General features: G+C 49.3%; 7 protein-coding genes across 7 annotated transcripts; 5 read left to right on the forward strand and 2 right to left on the reverse strand.

Annotated features, from left to right (window-relative positions):
• Positions 1-119: 119 nt before the first annotated feature.
• LTR64_000045 (uncharacterized protein) lies at positions 120-916 on the forward strand (the record flags this gene model as incomplete). The annotated part of the gene is made up of 3 exons (XM_064894431.1): positions 120-304; positions 360-480; positions 533-916. The coding sequence occupies 3 exons, from the start codon at positions 120-122 to the stop codon at positions 914-916; spliced, it is 690 nt and encodes a 229-aa protein (XP_064757118.1).
• A 670-nt stretch (positions 917-1,586) lies between these two features.
• On the reverse strand, positions 1,587-4,839 carry LTR64_000046 (uncharacterized protein; the record flags this gene model as incomplete). The annotated part of the gene is made up of 2 exons (XM_064894432.1): positions 1,587-4,599; positions 4,703-4,839. 2 exons carry the CDS (start codon positions 4,837-4,839, stop codon positions 1,587-1,589), a joined length of 3,150 nt encoding a protein of 1,049 aa, XP_064757119.1.
• A 682-nt stretch (positions 4,840-5,521) lies between these two features.
• On the reverse strand, positions 5,522-6,466 carry SUI2 (eukaryotic translation initiation factor 2 subunit alpha; the record flags this gene model as incomplete). The annotated part of the gene is made up of 1 exon (XM_064894433.1): positions 5,522-6,466. One exon carries the CDS (start codon positions 6,464-6,466, stop codon positions 5,522-5,524), a length of 945 nt encoding a protein of 314 aa, XP_064757120.1.
• Positions 6,467-7,436: 970 nt separating this feature from the next.
• AGP3 (General amino acid permease) lies at positions 7,437-8,908 on the forward strand (the record flags this gene model as incomplete). Its single annotated transcript, XM_064894434.1, has 2 exons — positions 7,437-8,136; positions 8,367-8,908. The coding sequence occupies 2 exons, from the start codon at positions 7,437-7,439 to the stop codon at positions 8,906-8,908; spliced, it is 1,242 nt and encodes a 413-aa protein (XP_064757121.1).
• A 1,132-nt stretch (positions 8,909-10,040) lies between these two features.
• Positions 10,041-11,246, forward strand: LTR64_000049 (uncharacterized protein; the record flags this gene model as incomplete). Its single annotated transcript, XM_064894435.1, has 1 exon — positions 10,041-11,246. The coding sequence occupies one exon, from the start codon at positions 10,041-10,043 to the stop codon at positions 11,244-11,246; it is 1,206 nt and encodes a 401-aa protein (XP_064757122.1).
• Positions 11,247-12,094: 848 nt separating this feature from the next.
• LTR64_000050 (uncharacterized protein) lies at positions 12,095-14,557 on the forward strand (the record flags this gene model as incomplete). The annotated part of the gene is made up of 1 exon (XM_064894436.1): positions 12,095-14,557. One exon carries the CDS (start codon positions 12,095-12,097, stop codon positions 14,555-14,557), a length of 2,463 nt encoding a protein of 820 aa, XP_064757123.1.
• Positions 14,558-14,700: 143 nt separating this feature from the next.
• LTR64_000051 (uncharacterized protein) lies at positions 14,701-16,309 on the forward strand (the record flags this gene model as incomplete). The annotated part of the gene is made up of 3 exons (XM_064894437.1): positions 14,701-15,023; positions 15,070-15,206; positions 15,249-16,309. The coding sequence occupies 3 exons, from the start codon at positions 14,701-14,703 to the stop codon at positions 16,307-16,309; spliced, it is 1,521 nt and encodes a 506-aa protein (XP_064757124.1).
• Positions 16,310-19,282: the final 2,973 nt, after the last annotated feature.

Raw genomic sequence — 19,282 nt, forward strand, 5'->3', positions numbered from 1 at the left:
TTACATACCTGAACAGTTTTCAGTCCTTCAGTCGTGCAGCTATTGGTAAAGAATATCGGTAATTAGAAGTGCGGATTCTTGCAGTCAGACAATGTCGACGTGAAATTCGCAGTTTCGGCATGGAAAGTGGTGCCAAGCCCTTCGCACATTTCGGGCGCCAAGATTTTAGCGTGGTTTTCTTGTTCCTTCCCAAAGTCGCAAACTTCCTGCGACGACGAATAGTCACAGCTTCAACCACAAATTCCACCAAGACAAACTCGCGTTGTGCACGATCTCCCGAAGAGCGCCTGAGACTCGTGACAATGTAAGCGCTGCCAGTGAACCCAACGTTGTGCAGGAATGCTAATCTGGTAATACAGGCTTATCCCAAAGGCTGACCGCAAGAAGATCCACGAGTACCTCTTCCGAGAAGGTGTACTCGTGGCCAAGAAGGACTACAACCTTCCCAAGCACCAGGATCTCGATGTCAAGAACCTCTTCGTAGGCAGATGCGTTCATATGAGATCGTTCATTCACTGATTCTCCTCCACAGGTCGTCAAGGCCTGCCAATCCTTAACCTCTCGAGGCTACCTCAAGACCCAATTCTCCTGGCAATACTACTACTATACCCTCACACCCGAGGGCCTCGACTACCTTCGAGAATGGCTCCATCTCCCAGCTGAAATCGTCCCAGCAACCCATATCAAGCAGCAGCGAAACCCAACCCACGTCCCACGAGGCATGATGGGTGGAGACGACCGAGGTCCACGAGGCCGAGGCGGTCCACGAAGAGATCGAGAGGAAGGTGGTTACCGACGACGAGATGCTGGTGAAGGTGGAAAGGAGGGTGATGCTCCAGGTGGATACCAACCACAATTCCGTGGTGGATTTGGAAGAGGCCGAGGACGAGGTGGTGATGCTCCTGCTGCATCTTAGGATGGTGCTGGTGGAGAGCAGCAGAGTGCTCCGACTCAATTGGTTACGGATGAGAATGGCATGCAGTGGTAGATGGGCAACTTCGAGGCAACCTCGACCATGAGTCCTGGTGTGGTCAGCCGAGGAGGCTAGACACGAAGTTTACTCAAGATGATGTCTGCTGAGATGCACATATATCAAACCACGGACGAGCCTGTTCCAGGGATCAGACAGACGAATCTGCGGCGACTGGCCATAACAATCATGTTCATACGCAGCAGTATACGCACGGCACTGCCGACGAATGCCAACACGTTCTGACCACTTCGGGATTCTCTACTTCGGTAGCCTACTACGTACTTCGTCTCTTTATTCTAGCTTCTTCATGAATCTTTTGTCCAGAAGTCTCTAACCAGCGATTTAGTATCTCTAGTGAAGAGATTAGATGCAATAATCCTCAATTCTTCCTACATACCCAAATGTTCTTACAGGTTCCGATTCGTTCTCCTCGCAGGCAATATACGATATATCTTCGTTGTAGCTCTGTTCTCTTCCTTGTCCTTGTTCGAGATATGGAAACTTTTTTTCTGACACTTAGGAGCTAGGAACTAGGAACCAGGAACTAGAACTAGAGAGTCCTCTGCCAGGCTGGGTCACCGACGTCCTTGTCCGTGATATCTCTGTCATGGTTTCAATTGCTGTTGCTGGTACTGCGCCTGTGCCTCACGCTATGCTTTTCCATCTCCTCCACCATCGCCAACATATCTTGTACCAGTTCCGCGTCAAGATCTCCTTTCCACCTCCCTAGCATGCCCGTAACCCTAGCAATATCCCCTTGAACATCTACGCCCTTTTGCATCCCACTTTCCAGCTCTGCCTTGTGCTCGAACCAATTGATGAGAAGCTCTTTGTCCTGAATCGTCGTTCGTATCTCGTCAATGAACTCTTGGAAAAGTTGCTCAAGTTCAGGACAACCACGCAGCTTGAAGTCGTCGTCGTACAGTTCGCGAAGGGAGAGCAAGTGTTCCAGGTGCTCGTCAAGAGATGCCCAAGAAAGATACTTGTAGGCAGGAAGGTCACTCGAGATGTTCCTAATGAAGTGGGATTCTGCTTCGTAGACAAGTTCATAGACTAGGTCCCGAATTGAAACAATGGCTCGGGCAAGATCATCGCCCGCTCCAGATAGATCAAGAGAAAGGGCCTTCTCGAGCGGGAATGTGCTGTGTTGAAAGGCAACCTTCTCTACTTGATTGAGATAGTCCTCTACCGCATTGCTAGTGGTCTGAAACAGAGACGTAAGATCGTTGGCGCGAGTGTCTTGAATCCTCGATGGCTGTCCGAGTGCTGTGGTAGGTACAAATCGAGACGCTACAAATTTTTCCTTTGTGCGGTGATGCAGCAATGATCTGACCTGAGAAATCCTTTTGTGAATAACAGCGATCACCCACGTGATCCAATACTTAGGAAGTAGCTGTTCGTTTTTCAGCTCCTTCATGCTTCGCTGAATTTTCCGTATGTGCTTATTAATAGCCTCTTGCTCAACTGGTAGGTTGATGGGAGCACCACTTTCGCCTGGTACACCTGGGGCGGCTCGAAGCGACTGGGTTGACGCGGCGTCTCGATTTTCCTTACCACCAGTACCGCGACCATCCAGCTGTGACTCTTGTTTTCCACCAACTTGCTTTTGTGGTGTCCTGACGGACTTGTGCCGACTGAGCTTGTCAATAAGACCATGCCTTGTTTCCACACCAGTCAGATCAATGCCTTGTTGTTCACAGGCTTCCCTTATTTTTGCCAAATTGAAAGCGTCCCAATGGGTTGTGGGTCTATTCCAGATTTTGAACGTGTCGCTGAATTCATGGTCCAAGCACAAAATGGACGAACCATCTGTCTTATCGCTGTCCTCTACCAAGACTGGCTCCTCGTTATTAGATGCGGAACTAGTATTCGTGTTGAGCTTGAAGCCTTTTCGTGACTCCTCCTTCATTTTGTCAGCGTCCATTGGAAGTTTCAGATCTTTCGATAACGTCCCCTCTTTCTGTTCTTGCATTGTCTCTCTGTGAGAAACTTTTATCGGTACCTTCATTTCGTGTCCTTTTGTGGTCGTGGGCTCGTCGGTGATCGTCACGTTTGTAGTTTCGGCTATATGCTTGGTCAGAATATCATTCAGTTGCGGATGTGTCAAATCCACGTAGTCACTATCTTTCAGGACATTGAGCTTGCCGCTGTGTACATAAGGAAGGTAATGCCCTTTAGTCAACGGGGTACGCACCTCCTGATCTCCAATGCTACCCGTTCCGGGCAATTTCACAGCAGACATGATTTTTTTCATGACTGCATGCTCGGCACTGTCGAAATCCCCTCGTTCATACCTCATCTTATCAAATTTCAGTACCGAGTGAATGATAACGTCAGTGCCAGCAGCACAATCTTCCTGCTCAGCCCACTCCTCGGGATGGTGGCTGATTCCATCTTTACAAGGCACGAACACCATTGCTGTTGAACATTGTTTGGACGTATTGACCGAGTCGTGTCCAGCGCCCGAAATCATTCGCTGAATGTTCGAATCTCCAGTGATATCCTTCGCACTCTCCTCTACTATGCTAACTGCGACTTCATCGAAATGAGCTGCGGGACTGCTGAATATTTCAGTAATATCGTATTGCAACGTTGTGGCAGTCCTTCGGCCTCGTTGTGCAAGATATTGTTCGTTCCAGAAGTCACGACGAATTTCTGCTATTAGTTGATCGAGGCCAGCATCTGTTTCGTGTCTGATATCTAATGAGAAACTGACTTGACTTGGAACCGTGTTGATACTTCCTGGCTCAGCGTTGATAATGCCAACACTAGCAAGCCCGTTATGTTTAGTCGCTGTATTGTGTACCTGAGCAATAATTTTGGCAGCCGACAGAAGAGGGTCAATTCTGTATTGAAATGGTGTGGTTCCGGTGTGGCATGCCCGTCCAGTAAGCTTGACATTGAACCATTTGTAAGCTTGGACACCGTTCACCGCCGCGATTTGTTGTCCTGAGGTGATCAGTCGTGGCCCTTGCTCAATATGGAGCTCGAAGTGTCCCGCCATAGGAATACCTCCTTGATTCAGGGGCGCAGGATTAGCGCCCAAATATTGAATATTGTTCAATTCCTCCACAAGTGTCTTCTTCTCTTGTTGACCAGGGAGAACGTTCACTTCTTTGAGGTGTGATACTTCTTCTTGACTTATAGTACCACTCCACACACCACTCCCCATCATACTCACAGGAAACCTGGCTCCTTCCTCGTTAGTCCAGTTGACTACTCCGACTGGTCCTTCGGTCTCAATCCAGTTGTCGTTCAGAACTCTGAGCATTTCAATCCCAGCACAGACTCCCAGAACTCCGTCAAACCTGCCTCCCGTTGGCTGACTATCCAAATGCGAGCCCACGAACGTGGCAGGAACATTATTGTTGAGTCCGGGGCGGATGGCGAAGACATTGCCGATACTATCTATTTCGACTGTGCAGCCAAGGGATCGAGCAGTTTTTGCGAACCAGTCACGAGCTTGTTTGTCATGCTCTGTCAGTGTCAAACGTGAAAGGCCGGTCTGGTGCGGATGGTTGCCATAGCGCTCTCCTATGCCATATTTCGCGGTCGAATGAATATCGTGCCAGAGACGATCAGAGCTCGCTCGGAGAGAGGAGTAATGAGATGAGGTCAATTCTGTACTGCGGAGTCGAGAGTTCGCAGTCACGGAGAACGGGCGACATAACAGGAACACTCGCTGTGGCCTTGAACAGCGATCGAGGCCTCGCGTCGGAAGTGACGAACGGCAAGTCCTCGGCTTGCACAATGAGGTAGTTGGAACTTTGAGCCTTGACATTTTGCTTCCTAGGGTGTTGATGTTCAAAGAGTTTGGCTACAGAAGTAAGGTCGTACTTGCCGATCGCGTACCACTGACCCCTCATCACACAAGCATACGAAGAAGGGTCTAGTCTTACTATGTTCTTGTCGAGCTCGAAGGCCACGTTCTCAGCGAGGCGGTCATCTAGAGAAAACTATTGAGCAGTACGATAGTGTAGTCAAGACCGGTTCGATGTGATTCTCGATGTGCTGATGGTTACTGGCCACATTACAGGTTCTGATCCCAAGTAAATGCTGAGGTTCCGCAGAAGCAAGAAGTCATAAAGCACGTTTAAAAGATTGAACTCTATACAGAGATTCAAAACATTCAGACACTTACGTCGCGGAGGTCTTCCAACCGATATATGTTGATGGTTCTTCGATCCGTATTGTCGTAACTGCCTCAATACGGCAGACTTTAAAAGAACGCGAAGCTTGTGGTAGGGCGGAGCAGAAACTCCTTCCACAACATCTCTAAATGAGGGCGGAAATCCGAACCTTTTCGACATTACAATCGATGTAGAGTTACCGAGCACACGAGCACGGCAGAATCACTGTAAGAAGAGAAAAGAAATCTGAAGGAAGGCAATCCCCTGCACCTGAATAGAAGGTTGTAGTAGTATGAGTATTACAAGACAATAGTCCACACTAGAGACTTTCCTTGTTATGAATCCATCATGTCGTCGTTTCTCATGACCAATTCTCATCATCACAGGATCCGACTCATTAACAGTTCGAGTCGTACTCTCATGCAATCTCTGGTGCCTCGTCCGACTCAGAAAGATCTTCATCGCCAGACACCTCCTCGTTCTCCTTGGCTCTCTTGTCCATGAGTGCTTGCAATTCAGCATCGTCATGTTCAGTCACAGCCTTTGGTGCCATCTTTATAACACATCCACCACCGACACTCTTGATTGTGGCATCGATATCTTTGATGGCCTGTTCGAGTAGTCTTATTCCTTCCGCCTTGTTCAAGCACTGGCTGGTCAATACATAGTGTGGTGGTGAAACGAGTTTGACCTTGACTTGCGTGTCCGGCGTATTGTTCTGTTCTGCTTTCCTTAAAGCATCCTTGACCGCATCGATCCCATCATACCTGAAGCAAGTGACCTCGACATCGGCTCGAACTTTTGTAGGGTGGGGAGTCAACTTCTTGCTGATATACGATACGAATTCGTCCTTCACAACATCGTTTGGGAACTCCACTTCGTTCCACACTTCTGGGTTCGTGATCGACAGCTTAAAGGCGTCGTTGGCATGACCATACTTCTTGTTGAGCGGCCAGCCAATCTGCTCATAGAGTTGAACAATCGGGGTCTTTGTCTTCTCTGCCACATGTCGCATAATCGAGTGAACAGATTTTCCTTTGTTGTATCTTTCTTCGCACCGGATAATGTCTTCTGCTGATACTCTTCGTTTCGACAGGTCAATGTAGCCCTTTTCCTTGTCCACTCTTAGTACGACCACAACTTCGTTGCGACCTATTCGGATGAGTTTTTGTATCGATCTGATACGTCTTCGGGAGAGTTCTGAAAGGAGGATCATGCCATCGATGTTGTCGTACTCGAGTAATTTTACATATGCGCCCATCTCTTCAATGGATTTGACATTGACCATAACAAAAGACTCAATTTCGGGGTACTTCTCTTCGTAGAAGCGGCAGTCCTTGAAGGAACCTGGATCGGAAGACATCTTGGAGGTAGTCTGAACTCTTCTGTCGTTTCTGGCAGTTCGTGAGAATGTAGACAGTGAAGGGTCAATTATGTGTCAACATTAATTTCATGCGAGTCAGGCCGAAAAACGAGTTTACGTGACAATTGGTAATGCCTGTTTGTTCAGGCATGCAAGTGTAGTCACGATTTCCGAACTAGCAAGTGTCCCGAGAGATGCCTGAGTAACTTTCCTTGCCCACAACCATGGTCGAGACCTGCTCGTGGTTAAGTCTTCGGACACGTCGTACTCTCTTTCTTGTCAAGCTTACAATTTACACTTTCTTTACCTGACAGGATGATCTTGAGTTGCGATATTTTGCTTGCTGTAATCAGTCACAAAAAGTCGATGCCTTGAGAACCACCTGTATTTGTGCCGATGAAGGTCAATCTTGGCGCCCAGCTTATCGCATCTATCATGCAGAACTGCTCCTTGCGCCTGCTTAGATGGCCAAGCGACCACATCTGATTACGAGCTTGATCGTCCAGATGCTGTGTCGTATTCTTACTCGCGCGACATCCAGCACATCGTGTAAGGTGATGATCACCTGCGCTGTCCTCACAGACAGAAACACCCTGGTCGCAGATTACGCCATTTTTATTCCGTCATAAAACTCCAACTGTACACCATCCTCCTACCAATGAGATGGGCGATCTTGATTGGGATGGCGCGATATGGGCCTCTTGCCAAAGTGGCTCGCTGACTACATAATGTAGTGGCACGTATTGATATCTTCTGTGATCTCTGCGATTGATGAGCTTCTTTGTTCATGCGACATTGAAACAAGATGAAAAAATCGGATTGTTCAAGGGGAGGACCAATCTACGTCTATGATGCACACCAGCAAGGCTACACTGCAAATCATGGCGTTCTACATCCTTCTTCAGACTCGGCAGCCATTGATCCTGACTCCGGTGTCAAGCGTGGCTTGTCGACTCGACATTTGTCCATGATGGCGCTGGCCGGAATCATCGGCCCTGGTCTGCTAGTCGGTGCTGGTGGTGCTCTTGCAAACGGAGGACCTGCTTCTCTCCTTATCGGCTTCGGTGTCATCGGTATAATCGCTTTCAGTCTGATGCAGTCGCTCGGCGAGATGACAACCTTGTATCCTTCTGGTGGTGCCTTTACTGGTCTGGCTGATCGTTTCGTCGATAAAGCTTTTGGTGTGGCTGTCGGATGGAATTATTTCATCATCTGGGTAGCCGTCCTTGCCAATGAATACAATGTCATCTGCAGTGTGCTCACGTACTGGACTGATAGGGTGCCCTTGTGGGGTTGGTTCCTGATATTCTGGTTTGTCTTTCTCGGCTTCCAGATGCTTGGCGTGACGGCTTTTGGAGAAGCAGAATTTTGGCTGGCTATTCTGAAACTAGCGGAACTGACTGCATGCTTTATCTTTGCGATTATACACGCTGCTGGTGGAATGATCAGGCAAGATGAACCTCTAGGTTTTCGGTATTGGCATGATCCGGGGCCGTCGTCAACCACACTCCCTGGCTTTCGTGGTATAGCGACAGTCTTTGTTTTCTGCTCGACATTCTATGCTGGTGTTGAGTCTATCGCTGTGGCAGCAACGGAGACGAAGAACCCCGCGAGAGCTGTATCGCTCGCAACGCGCCAAGTACTATGGCGCATCATCTTCGTTTACATGGGTAAGCAGCTAACATATCACTAGATGCTATCATTTGACTGATTCACATTGAAAGGCAGTGCCCTCTGTTTCGGTTCGACTTGCCCTATCAATGCCGAGGGTCTTGCCAGTGATGCATCTCGAGCTTTACGTTCCCCAATGACTATCGCCATCCAGAGTGCAGACTGGCAAGGTGGTGTCAATCTGATCGATGCCTTCATCTTGGTCACCGACGTTTCCCGGGCAAGACAGGCACCCACGGTATTCCAGTCTACGCCATAATCTTCACTAACCTCTTCGGCGCCCTATCCATGATGAACATCTCGACGAGTGCAGGCAAAGCCTACAGCTACATAGTCAATCTGTCCGATGTCTCGACACTCCTCGTCTGGGGCGCCATTTCCTTCACACACATTCGCTTTCGCTCTGCATGGGCATATCAAAGGCGGTCTGTTCACGAACTTCCGTTCAAGTCGCTGTGGTATTCATGGAATGCCTATTTCGGTCTCTTTGCCAACGTCTTCCTCGCTTTCGTGCAGGGTTGGACGACGTTGAGCCCTTTTAATGCAGGCAACTTTGTGGATGCGTATGTCCTTCTGCCGTTATTCCCCATTGTCTACTTTGGCTACAAGTGGTGGAATGGTACGAAATATTGGCGGCTAGAAGAGATCGATCTAAACCACGGTCGGAGACGGGATCTCGATGCTGCGAAGAAGAGTGTGGACGATGACCTAGCCTACGGAAGGTTGAAGAAGAAGCAAACTATCTGGCGAAAGCTTGCGCGGAACTTCTAGACTTGCCTCTTCCGTTCACAGGCTAGCCAGAAATATTGAGTCCCAAGCATTACGACTGATTTGCTCGTCAAGAGTATCGCTTTGGAAAAGGAATGGAGCGGTATTGTGTTAGACAATAAGGACCTGCGCGTCAATGAGCGAGCGCTTCGCCATACCTACTCTGTCCGACCACCAACACTCCGGCAAAGAGAGGTTCACAAGATTACCCGCGAATACCTCCTCCGCCATTTACCAGCATACGCAGCTCCTCGCCTGACCACTTGCCTAGAATCATCGCGTTCTCTCGTTGCTCGTCGCGAACAGACTGGTATCTTGCATGGTTGAGGAGCGAATATAAGCCGACTCGTAGCCTGCCAAAAAATACTGAGTATTATGTTTGAGCTCTCTGAGCCGCGGGTTTCAATTTGGCAAAACCGCGTCGGCTGAAGACCAGGAGTGACTAAATGTATGATCCTATCTATACTTGGACGACAGCTGATTATCGCTTCGGACATGACTGATTTGGCGATCGTAGGTCTTGGTGCAATCTTTTATCTTCACCCAACACGACGAGCAGGGTGGTCTGCATCGTTTTCGCCGCAAAAGCGACATGTCATATGATTGAGACACACGTGTCACTGACATAACAGCGCACACCCGAGTGCGCAAGCAGATCCGTTTATGCTAAGAATCACCTTCGTGGCGGTGATCATGAGTAATGCTTGACCTATGCAGCAACATGGGGACACTGATCCTTCGACCATACCTTCATTCCCGCAGCCCATAGTGTTCAGGCGTCGTTCGTGGCTAGCCGGCTCTGCCCACTGCTGTCCTGGCATACGCAGCGCTTTGTAGAGGTCACCTCATCGGATCTGAACAAAGAAAAAATGCTATGATTGCGCGGTGAAAATAGCGATGGTCCAGGGCCTGTTTCCGTCCCACAGCCTTTGTCACAATCTGTGACGGAACATCCACTTTCGTAGACAAAGGTTGTCACAATGGCTGAATCAGCTCCTAGCATAATACCCAGCAGTAAGCAGTTCTGAGGTTATTCTGTGTCCTCTTTTCCACAACTTCACGTTGGTTGAATACATCTGATAGATAAGATAGAGACTGGATACTGTGATTGAATCACTAAATCTACATCGTCGTCATGAAAAGCATCACAGCTTTTACAGCGTTGGTGGCTGCAGTCAATGCGCATATGTTTCTCAGAGAACCCCTGGCTGCAACACCAGCGCCAGACTCCAGTCCAATAGCCTCGAGTGGAGCAGATTATCCTTGTCGAGGAGTTTCGGATGTCAGCGCTGGGCCTCCAAACAGTCCAGTACCAATCGGTGGCACTTTTCAGTTGAAACTTCGCGGCAGTGCTACCCATGGAGGTGGTTCTTGCCAGGTCAGTCTGGCCAAGGGGTGGAAGAACATCAACAAAGACACCAAATTCAAAGTCATCCATTCGATACAGGGAGGTTGTCCTGCGTCCGATCCACTCAACGACAACATCAGTACAGACGGGGTAAAAGGTCCAAAGAATCTGGTTGGCGTTCACGAGTATGGCGTTACAGTCCCGGACCATCCAGACCTACCACCAGGAGAGTACACCATGGCGTGGACCTGGCACAATAGGATTGGCAACCGAGAGATGTACATGAACTGCGCGCAATTCACGATTGCAGCAGGCGGTAGTGCTGCTGGTGGTAGTGCTGCTGGTGGTAGTGCCGCCGGTGGCAATGCAACAATCGTAGAATCATCGAGTGGCGCGACTGGCAAACGTGCATCACAAAATCCTCTACCTGATCTCTTCAAGGCCAACATCGGGAATGGTTGCAGTGTCGACCATGGTGGAGATGTTGAGTATCCATGGCCAGGTGATTCACTAGAGATAGGGCCAAAAGCCAAGCTCATTGATCCAGCTGGTGGTGCAGCTTGTGGTTCAACCATTCCTGCAGCATCGAGTCCAACCAAGACACCAGTTGTTTGTAGCACAGGTTACGACGTCTTGAACGATGCCACGGTTGGTGGTGGATCAGGTACCGCTGCCACGTCTGCAGCAGGTGCTGCGGGCGCCGGTGTTGCAGCTGGGTCTGTTGCCACATCCGCTGCTATTGGCCTGGCGACCCAAGCAGCCTCGAGCGCCTCAGCTGTTGCATCTGCTATTCCCACAGTGGCTAATGGCTCTGTCCCATTACCAGGTAAAGCGGCTTCGGGAGCTGGTGCATGTACAGCAGGATGGTGGTCTTGTGCAGAGGATAGTGGCTCATTCCAGCGATGTGTCCATGGAGCTTGGTCAGTCGATACACCGATGGCTGCGGGCACCAAATGTGTTCCGGGCGTTAGTGCAGAGCTTGCCTATGCCTAAGCAGCGATAGTATTATAATCTTCGGATTTACCAAGAAGGATGCTAGATTTACTCAACGAATGTTTGATTTTGCTTTCAGCGAAGGATGGAGCGTGGATGCGAGCTTTTGTAACGTGGGCGAGCTATGCTCTCGAAGCATGTGTTGACGGTCTGGAAGATTTCTATGCAGTGCTTGCGAATTGTGTTGCCTCACACATATTTGTGTGTTCCCGAAAGCGTTTGCAGAGAATCATCAGATAGTGGGCAGGAATTCAAACCAGCTGAAAGAGACCTCGTCAAAGTAACTAGCATACCAATTAGATCAAAGTGAAGGCACTGATAATCAAACAGTGTACGTCTCGAAGTGCAGTCGGGATAAGATACAGCGTCCACCGGGTCAGATATTCACGTCCATCACTCACGGCTATTCTCGAAGTCTCGGGAAAATGGCATAGAACACGACCGAGACGTTAGTAGTGCAGCGTTCTCACAACAAATGCAACACTATTAGTATGCACGGGCTTGCGTTGATAGCTAATAAGGCGCTGCAATTTGCGCAATGCGAGGAAGGTTTAGCAGGCGCGATGATACTCGAGTAGCTGTTGGGACAGGTACAGCGGAAGCTTGGTGTACCTGCCGCTATCAATGATGCTTAAATGATGGTTGCTGAGAATGCTTGTGTCTAATCCTCGCAGTTCTATTGGTGGCTGACGTTCAGGCGGGGCAGAGGTTCTGTTACCGAAAAGTTTGGGTCATTTCTCTGATCGACGTCAAGGGCGCATGATTCCGCTCGATGCTGCCTTCCGCTGCCATTGATTTTCAGTGAGACATGGAGCTGCGGTAACACGAGGGACTTACAGTGACAAACCATGTCATCGCCTCCGAGAATTCCAAGTCCGTCGAGGACACCACCACTATCGCCTCGTGCAAAATCCCACTCGAAACAGCCGTCGGTTCAAAATGTGCCAGCGACACCGAGTAGACTCCGCGAGGCAGTGGCCATGTCGCCAGAAGATGATCACATACCAGCAGAATCGAATGGTCAGAGCTCAAGGACCAGCGGTGCTCCTTCCATACTCGACCCGAGCACGAGCGATGCCACAACCGCAGATGCGACCTTCTCAACTCGAAAAGACAGTCGTAATGCACAAGGCTTCGTACAGGAACCAGCATCTATGGATGAAAACGAGCGTACACGACTGCTGCAGAGTTATCACGACCCACGTATATGTGGCCTCAAGGACTGCAACCATGGCACATTCTCTCCACGAGCACCCTCAATACGCAGCTACACCAATTCGAGCATGAACGACTACGGCTTCGGTGGAGCACGCCCGTATTACCACACAAGAGACACAAGTCGCAGCCTGTTGGGAGGTTCAGTCGTCGATAGTCTGGCCGGGACTAAGAATTCGAGCACTACTGCATGGCTGGCGTCAAAGCATGGCATTAAGAGTCAAGGGTGGATGTATTTAAGATACTACTTCCCATTTCTCAAGTGGATCACACAATACAGGATGTCTTGGCTTCAAGGAGACCTGATAGCTGCATTGACCATGGCCTCGTTCTACATCCCAATGTCACTCTCATACGCATCCAACCTGGCACATATCCCTCCAGTCAATGGCCTGTATGCATTCGTCTTCAATCCCATCGTGTATGCCTTCCTTGGCACTTGTCCGCAGATGGTGGTTGGACCCGAAGCCGCGGGCTCTCTCCTTGTTGGTCAGGTTGTTCGCTCCTGGATCGAATCGGGCAGGTCTGATGACGACAACAACGTCCTGAATGCCCAAATCGCAGGTGTGGTTACCAGTATAGCAGGAGCTGTCATTCTGCTCGCAGGTTTGACCAGACTCGGCTTCCTCGACAGTGTGCTTAGTCGACCATTTTTGCGTGGTTTCGTCAGCGCCATCGGTTTTGTCATCCTTATCGATCAAGCTCTTCCTGAACTCGGCCTGAGGGCGCACAAGGTCTCACACGCCAGCAGCTGGGAGAAACTCGTATTCATCGTCAAAAAGGCTCACAAAGCACATAAGCTGACAGCTGCCGTGTCATTCGGAAGCTTCGCTATTATCATGGTCTTCAGGGAGGCCAAGCGAAGATTACAGCCGAGATACCCGTCAGTAGCATACTTTCCAGACCGCTTTCTTGTTGTCGTAGGCTCGGCAATTCTGGCCTGTCAGTGTGGATGGGACAAGCAGGGCTTAGAACTACTTGGCGACGTCAAGGCAGGTGGAGGATCAGGTATTCCATTCCACTGGCCAATCCGCAACTCTCATGTGAAGCACATTGATACTGCACTTGGGACATCTGTACTGATCGCGCTTCTCGGCTTCTTCGAGTCTTCAGTAGCTGCCAAGAGTCTGGGCGAGGGCACATCTGGGCTGAAGGGTATGACTTTGAGCGCAAATCGTGAGATGATAGCTCTTGGCACAGCAAACGTGCTTGGAGGATGTTTCATGGCACTCCCGGCTTTTGGAGGTTATGGACGCAGCAAGGTCAATGCGGCTACAGGAGGAACCACTCCCATGGGCAGCATTCTGCTGAGCTTGATTTCGCTGTTCTGCGTCTGTTTTCTCCTACCCTACTTCTACTGGATTCCGAAGGGTGTTCTGTCAGCCATGGTTTCGGTCGTTGCGTACTCTTTGATCGAAGAGGCACCTCACGACATAAAGTTCTTCTTCAAAATTCGGGGTTGGGGAGAACTTGCCCTCATGTCGATCATTTTCCTAGCCACCATTTTTTACTCTTTCTCAGTCGGCATTGCGCTAGGCATCTCGCTGTCTTTACTTGCAGTTGTCAAGCACGCAGCGAAACCTCGGATCCAGATTTTGGGCAGGATCGAGGGTCAACCCAATCGCTTCGAAAACGCAGAACATTACCCCGAAACCATTGAACATGTCGAAGGCTGTCTCATCGTCAAGATTCCGGAACCATTGACGTTTGCCAACACTGGCGACCTACGCACTCGCCTGCGTCGCCTTGAGCACTACGGCACTAACCTCGCTCATCCTTCCTTACCACAAGTACGACACGAAGACAACAACAAAAACATTATATTCGATGTTCACGGCGTCACTAGTATAGACGGGTCAGGTACACAGGTTCTAGCCGAGATTGTAAAGTCGTACGTCGACAAAGGCACACGTGTAATCTTCTGTAGGTTGCAAAGAAGGAAAGGTAAAGTTTACCAACGATTCGAAGACAGCGGAATAGTGGAGATGTGTGGTGGGTGGCAGCATTTCGTGTCGAGTGTAGACGAAGCATTGAAAATGGCAGAGGTGGAGGACTTGACGGGATATCTTGAGGAAAGAACGAGGCAGCAGAGGTAAATAGACAGTAAATGTATTCTTATTCCCCAACAGGAAAGCACAACAAGTGACAATATCCATAATGCGCGACGCGTGCCTTCTCCCCTATCCTTCACTTCTTATTTCCGCCGACTTTGACAAACCATTATAATTAAAGATGCAAAATGAACACTGTCCGCTTGTGTTTCCTAGCCAGCGCTGCCATCTGGTGCGCTTCGACTGCCTCGACAACCAGCCCTGGAGTACTTTCTCTGATCGTCAGCGATCTACCTGGATACCACCTTCCTCTCTATCGACGTGGTGGCCGCCACAGTGTGCATCAGCCTTTTAACATTACCAATATCTATGCACAACGAGAACACGCCGAGGGGAGGTACGCCAGAGTATCGACAGAAGCTGATGGAAATACGATCGAGCGCCACTGGCGAAACGGTAAAGACGGGGTGGATGAACATCTGCTCAGTGGTGCTGGCGCAGCTGGTACTTGGTCAGTCGACGTTGAAAGTCAGACATAATGCTAATTTTCTAATCAGGTATACGACAATACAGGTGGGGAAACCGCCACAAACACTAGAGGTGGATATCGATATGCTCAACCCTGACTTCTATTTGATCATGACGACAAGTGGGCGAGGGTCAAAATACAATACCTTTGGCAATGAGGGTCATGGTAAGCCTCTTACCATTGTGCTTATTCTCCACTAACTTTCAGCTCCCTCCAACAACTACGTTCATCCTATATGTCGTACACCAACAGATGTCTTCCACCTACGATCGTCCGCAAGCTCCCCCATTCGCCTCACCGTGCCGGTCTGTCAACCCGGTAAGTACTCTTCCCACACTCTTGCAAGTAGTGGAACCATCCTCGGCCTAGCACCACCGAGCTCTTCACGCCCTCTGTCGCGACTCTCAAAGACCAAAACTCTCCTCGAGCAGCTTCAAGACGAAAACCTTATTGATCACAATATCGTGTCGATTGCCCTCTTCGACAGCACGACCGGTGTGCTCTCCTTAGGAGGCACAATCGCTGCCCTTGTAGAAGAGGTTAGGATTCGAACTGAAAAGGAATTGACATACCTTGACCGTTTGGACATCCCCGAAGAAAGAGCTAAGATGGAAGCAGAGATAGCTGGGTATATGTTTTTCGCCATGCCGCCAGGAAGCACACACAAAGACCATTTCAAATGGGTTGACACTAGCAATATGGTGGCAGGATGGCATCAGGCTCTCATGACTGGGATATGGGTAAACGGTGTCAAAGTCCTTAAAAACCAGCCTGTACTATTTGATATCAATTGTCCCTTCATCATAGCTCCTGCAGACGCTGCACAGACTTTCTACGAGGCCACTCCTGGCAGTAGATTGCTGAGCAGCTTGATAGGGGACGCCGAGCAGCAAAAGCAAGCTCAAGGGTTCCAGGTGGTTCCGTGCTTGAATGAAGTCAAGATCGAATTCGAGCTTGCAGGTTGGCGCTTTCCATTTGGTCGAGGAGAAGCAAGAGAGGATGCATTGTTCGGACCAGTAGGTGGCAGGTTCAGTTTAGGTCAGGTTCACATTGAAAGTGGCACAAACAGTAGTGACGAAGCGGTAGAGACGGGATACTGCGTTGGGATCGTGATTGGCAGCACCATGGGAATCAGGCAGGACTGGTCACAAAGTGCGATGCGCAATGTCTGGGTTCTCGGCGAGCCCTTCTTTCGGGATACCGGAGTAGTTTTTGACATGGGAGACAAGAAGGGGAAGGGTGCAAGAATTGGAGTCCGTGTATTCTGAGACTGCTCAACATGGGTATCCCGTCTTGCAAACTGTCTTGTAGTCAGAGGGTACATAGTGGATGGTAATCAACTGAGGCAGAGCAAGAACTGGCAAGATTGGTGTTCGGAGACTTTGCAGGTTTAAGTGGGACGCTTTTTCACGAAGTCCGGCAACTTTCACTCGAAACACAACTGCTTCACCATTTGGCGAGCCTTTGTACATCCTCTCTATTATCCGCCTGTGATTATCATAGTCCGAAGCTTGGCACACCTGATTTGCTGCATGCTTACCGTTTCAGTATTCTCCTGTCGTGTACTGACTACGAAGGACATTCGCTCCTGTAACACGAATCAGCAGCAACATGGCTGTATCTCGAATCACACTGGGAGGAGGCATCATCGAATTGTGGTCTTTCCACCATCTTATCCGTTAATCTCATTTCAGAAGCGAGAGAAGTACCAGCATGTTGAACAAGACATGCAGGTCGCTTTCAATGTTGCGATGGACTTAGAGTTCAGGCTGGCTGAACACTAAGCAAAGAGCGCAAGTTGGAGCCCAGGGATGCTCACATCGAGACTTACAGCACCTGTTAGCCGGTGCTACGAGCTGTTTACGTTTTGGACAAAAGCGACCTACTCGGCAGTATCCGAGATAACGGGGCATTATACTAGATGATGTTCTTGGCAGAAATTGCTGTATTAGCAGCTAGGTAACTTAAGCTATGTGCCAAATGACTGTCTATTAGCTTTCGAAGATGTCTATCCTCAATCTCGCTGTGCAGCTCGAACAGAAGTTCCGGTCTTCTTGTACCATCATATCGATAGTGTTGTCCTCCTTCAAGCTCTAAGCTCGCAGAAACAGCTCATTAACAATTTGAGACGACTGCAACAGGTCAGCTCGTCGGCTGGGAATGTAGATTGAACCTAAACCATTCCTGAGACACAGCTCATACTGCTCGTGGTTTTGGTCCTGGTTTGTACTGACAGGCGCCGTTGATGGCATGGAAGCTTTTGCAGACGACGGATCTCATTTTCGCCTCCTCGTTAGGATGCGGAAACTGCATGTCTGAGTTCGAATAGAACCAACCATCGATACCTTCATCGGCATGATCGATAAAGCCAATAGGCCAGCCATCGCCATGCTCACCCTCCCAGGGTTTACAGTACGAAGCGCCTGTAATCTTCCAGCTGCTGCCTCGATCACCTAACTTGTTGTAATCTGGCACCTTGAGGACCTTGCCGTATTCAATAGCGACAGTTGCGCTTTCTCCCTGAAAGTTAGGCTGTGCGAAGAAGATGATGTCACCAGGTGGACAAGGTATTGCAGCGGATACAGCTACGGCGCTAGTCATAAGTGGGAGGAGAATGGTTTTCAGTTTCATATTGGACTTGTGATCGTCGTCTCGATCCTTCTTTCGGTACGTTTGTGAGAAATTTTGGTGCGTAGCAGGTTAGAATAAGTATGGTAGGTTGAATTTGTTCTAGGAAGATTGTAGGAAAATATCTCTCTCTTTGGAATATGGAACGAGATGGTGAGGACAACCCAAATCGGAAGTTTAAGTAGTTGATCTTCGTTTGGACCTCATGCCTCGTCAGCAGTCCATTGACTGCGCCAGTTCCTGAGCGGCATTGCTCTCTCAAGCAACGATAGGCATATCATGACAAACTAGTGCGCGAACAGCTGCTGTTGCTTGTTAGTGAAGCCTTCTACTGACACGTCAGCACGACTACGAGTGTCCGCTCGAAACGTTGACTCAGAACATCAACACATCATACAGATAGGCTGGTACACAATTTTGTGGCTCAAATTACCCGGAAGCACTGAGAGGGATGGCTTAGGAGGCGCTGTTGCTCTCTGCGGATCACTGGTCAAGCCACGCATGTCCTGTTAGTTGGCTTTGAGGTCACTACGAAAAACGGGCGTGTCTCACTATCAAACGCTCAGCACATCAGTGCACGGCTAGGACACTTTCAAAGCGCTACGCCGATATCACCGATATTGAAAGAACCTTGGAAGGTGGGTTTTCTCCAGGCATTTCGGAGAATGGTATGCTCTAGGACTTGGTGAGCAGTCCGGTATGGACTCCTGAATTGTGACAGCGGTAGTCGAAACTCATTTACAGCTTTCATGGACATCAAGAATTGATGTGAGAATATCGCAGCCTTGTCTTGGTCTATTCTTGTGTGGGGGTGGTGCCATTGATGTCACCAGTAAGCAATACTCGCCTGGACCATGAGACATGGAGCATACACTGTCACTACGCAGGTCGGTGATGGACAACACAGATCACCGCAAGAGACTCAAAGAATCTCGTACTGACGATATCCAACACGAAGATATCCTTAGCAAGAAAGGTTTGTTATATTGAAAGCATGATGGCAAACTATGTACAGGACAGATGTCTGCTCAAATGTCAATAGTCAGCTCACCCGAGTTGCAATATCGCTGTTCAGCTCAATGTTCGACCATGGACCTCAACATCAGCTCATCAATACTACGATGGCTTCAGTCCAAGCTAGCAACCCCGCTGAGAAAGCTCACTAATACCCTTATACACTACCTCCAGAATGAGACATCTGCTTTCCCAATTATGGGACAGAGCAGCATTAGTGTCTCACGTGGGGTCCGAATCATCCTGATGGTGAAGTAGGCACTGGTAACGAGGACGACGCCGAAGACATGACCCCAGAAGGTGGGACCCAGGACGAGGAGTACTGGCACGCGCCATTGATAGCATGAAAGTTCTTGCACTTGAACGACTTCGCTCTCGTACCTTCACTGCCATGTGGGAAATGCATGTTGGAATTGCCGTAGTAATAACCATCAAAATTGTCACCATGTGACAAAAAGCGGATAGCTGGACCAGTACCATCCTCTGTCTCGAAGAGCTGGCATAAGGAGGCACCGTTAACTTTCCAGCTGCTATCCTGGCCACCGGTGATGTCAGGAGACTTGATCTTCTGTGCCTGCTCCCAGACTATGGTGTGCGAA

Source organism: Lithohypha guttulata (assembly GCF_036872675.1).
Source record: "Lithohypha guttulata strain CCFEE 5908 chromosome Unknown scaffold_1, whole genome shotgun sequence".
In the NCBI taxonomy this organism is placed as follows: domain Eukaryota; kingdom Fungi; phylum Ascomycota; class Eurotiomycetes; order Chaetothyriales; family Trichomeriaceae; genus Lithohypha; species Lithohypha guttulata.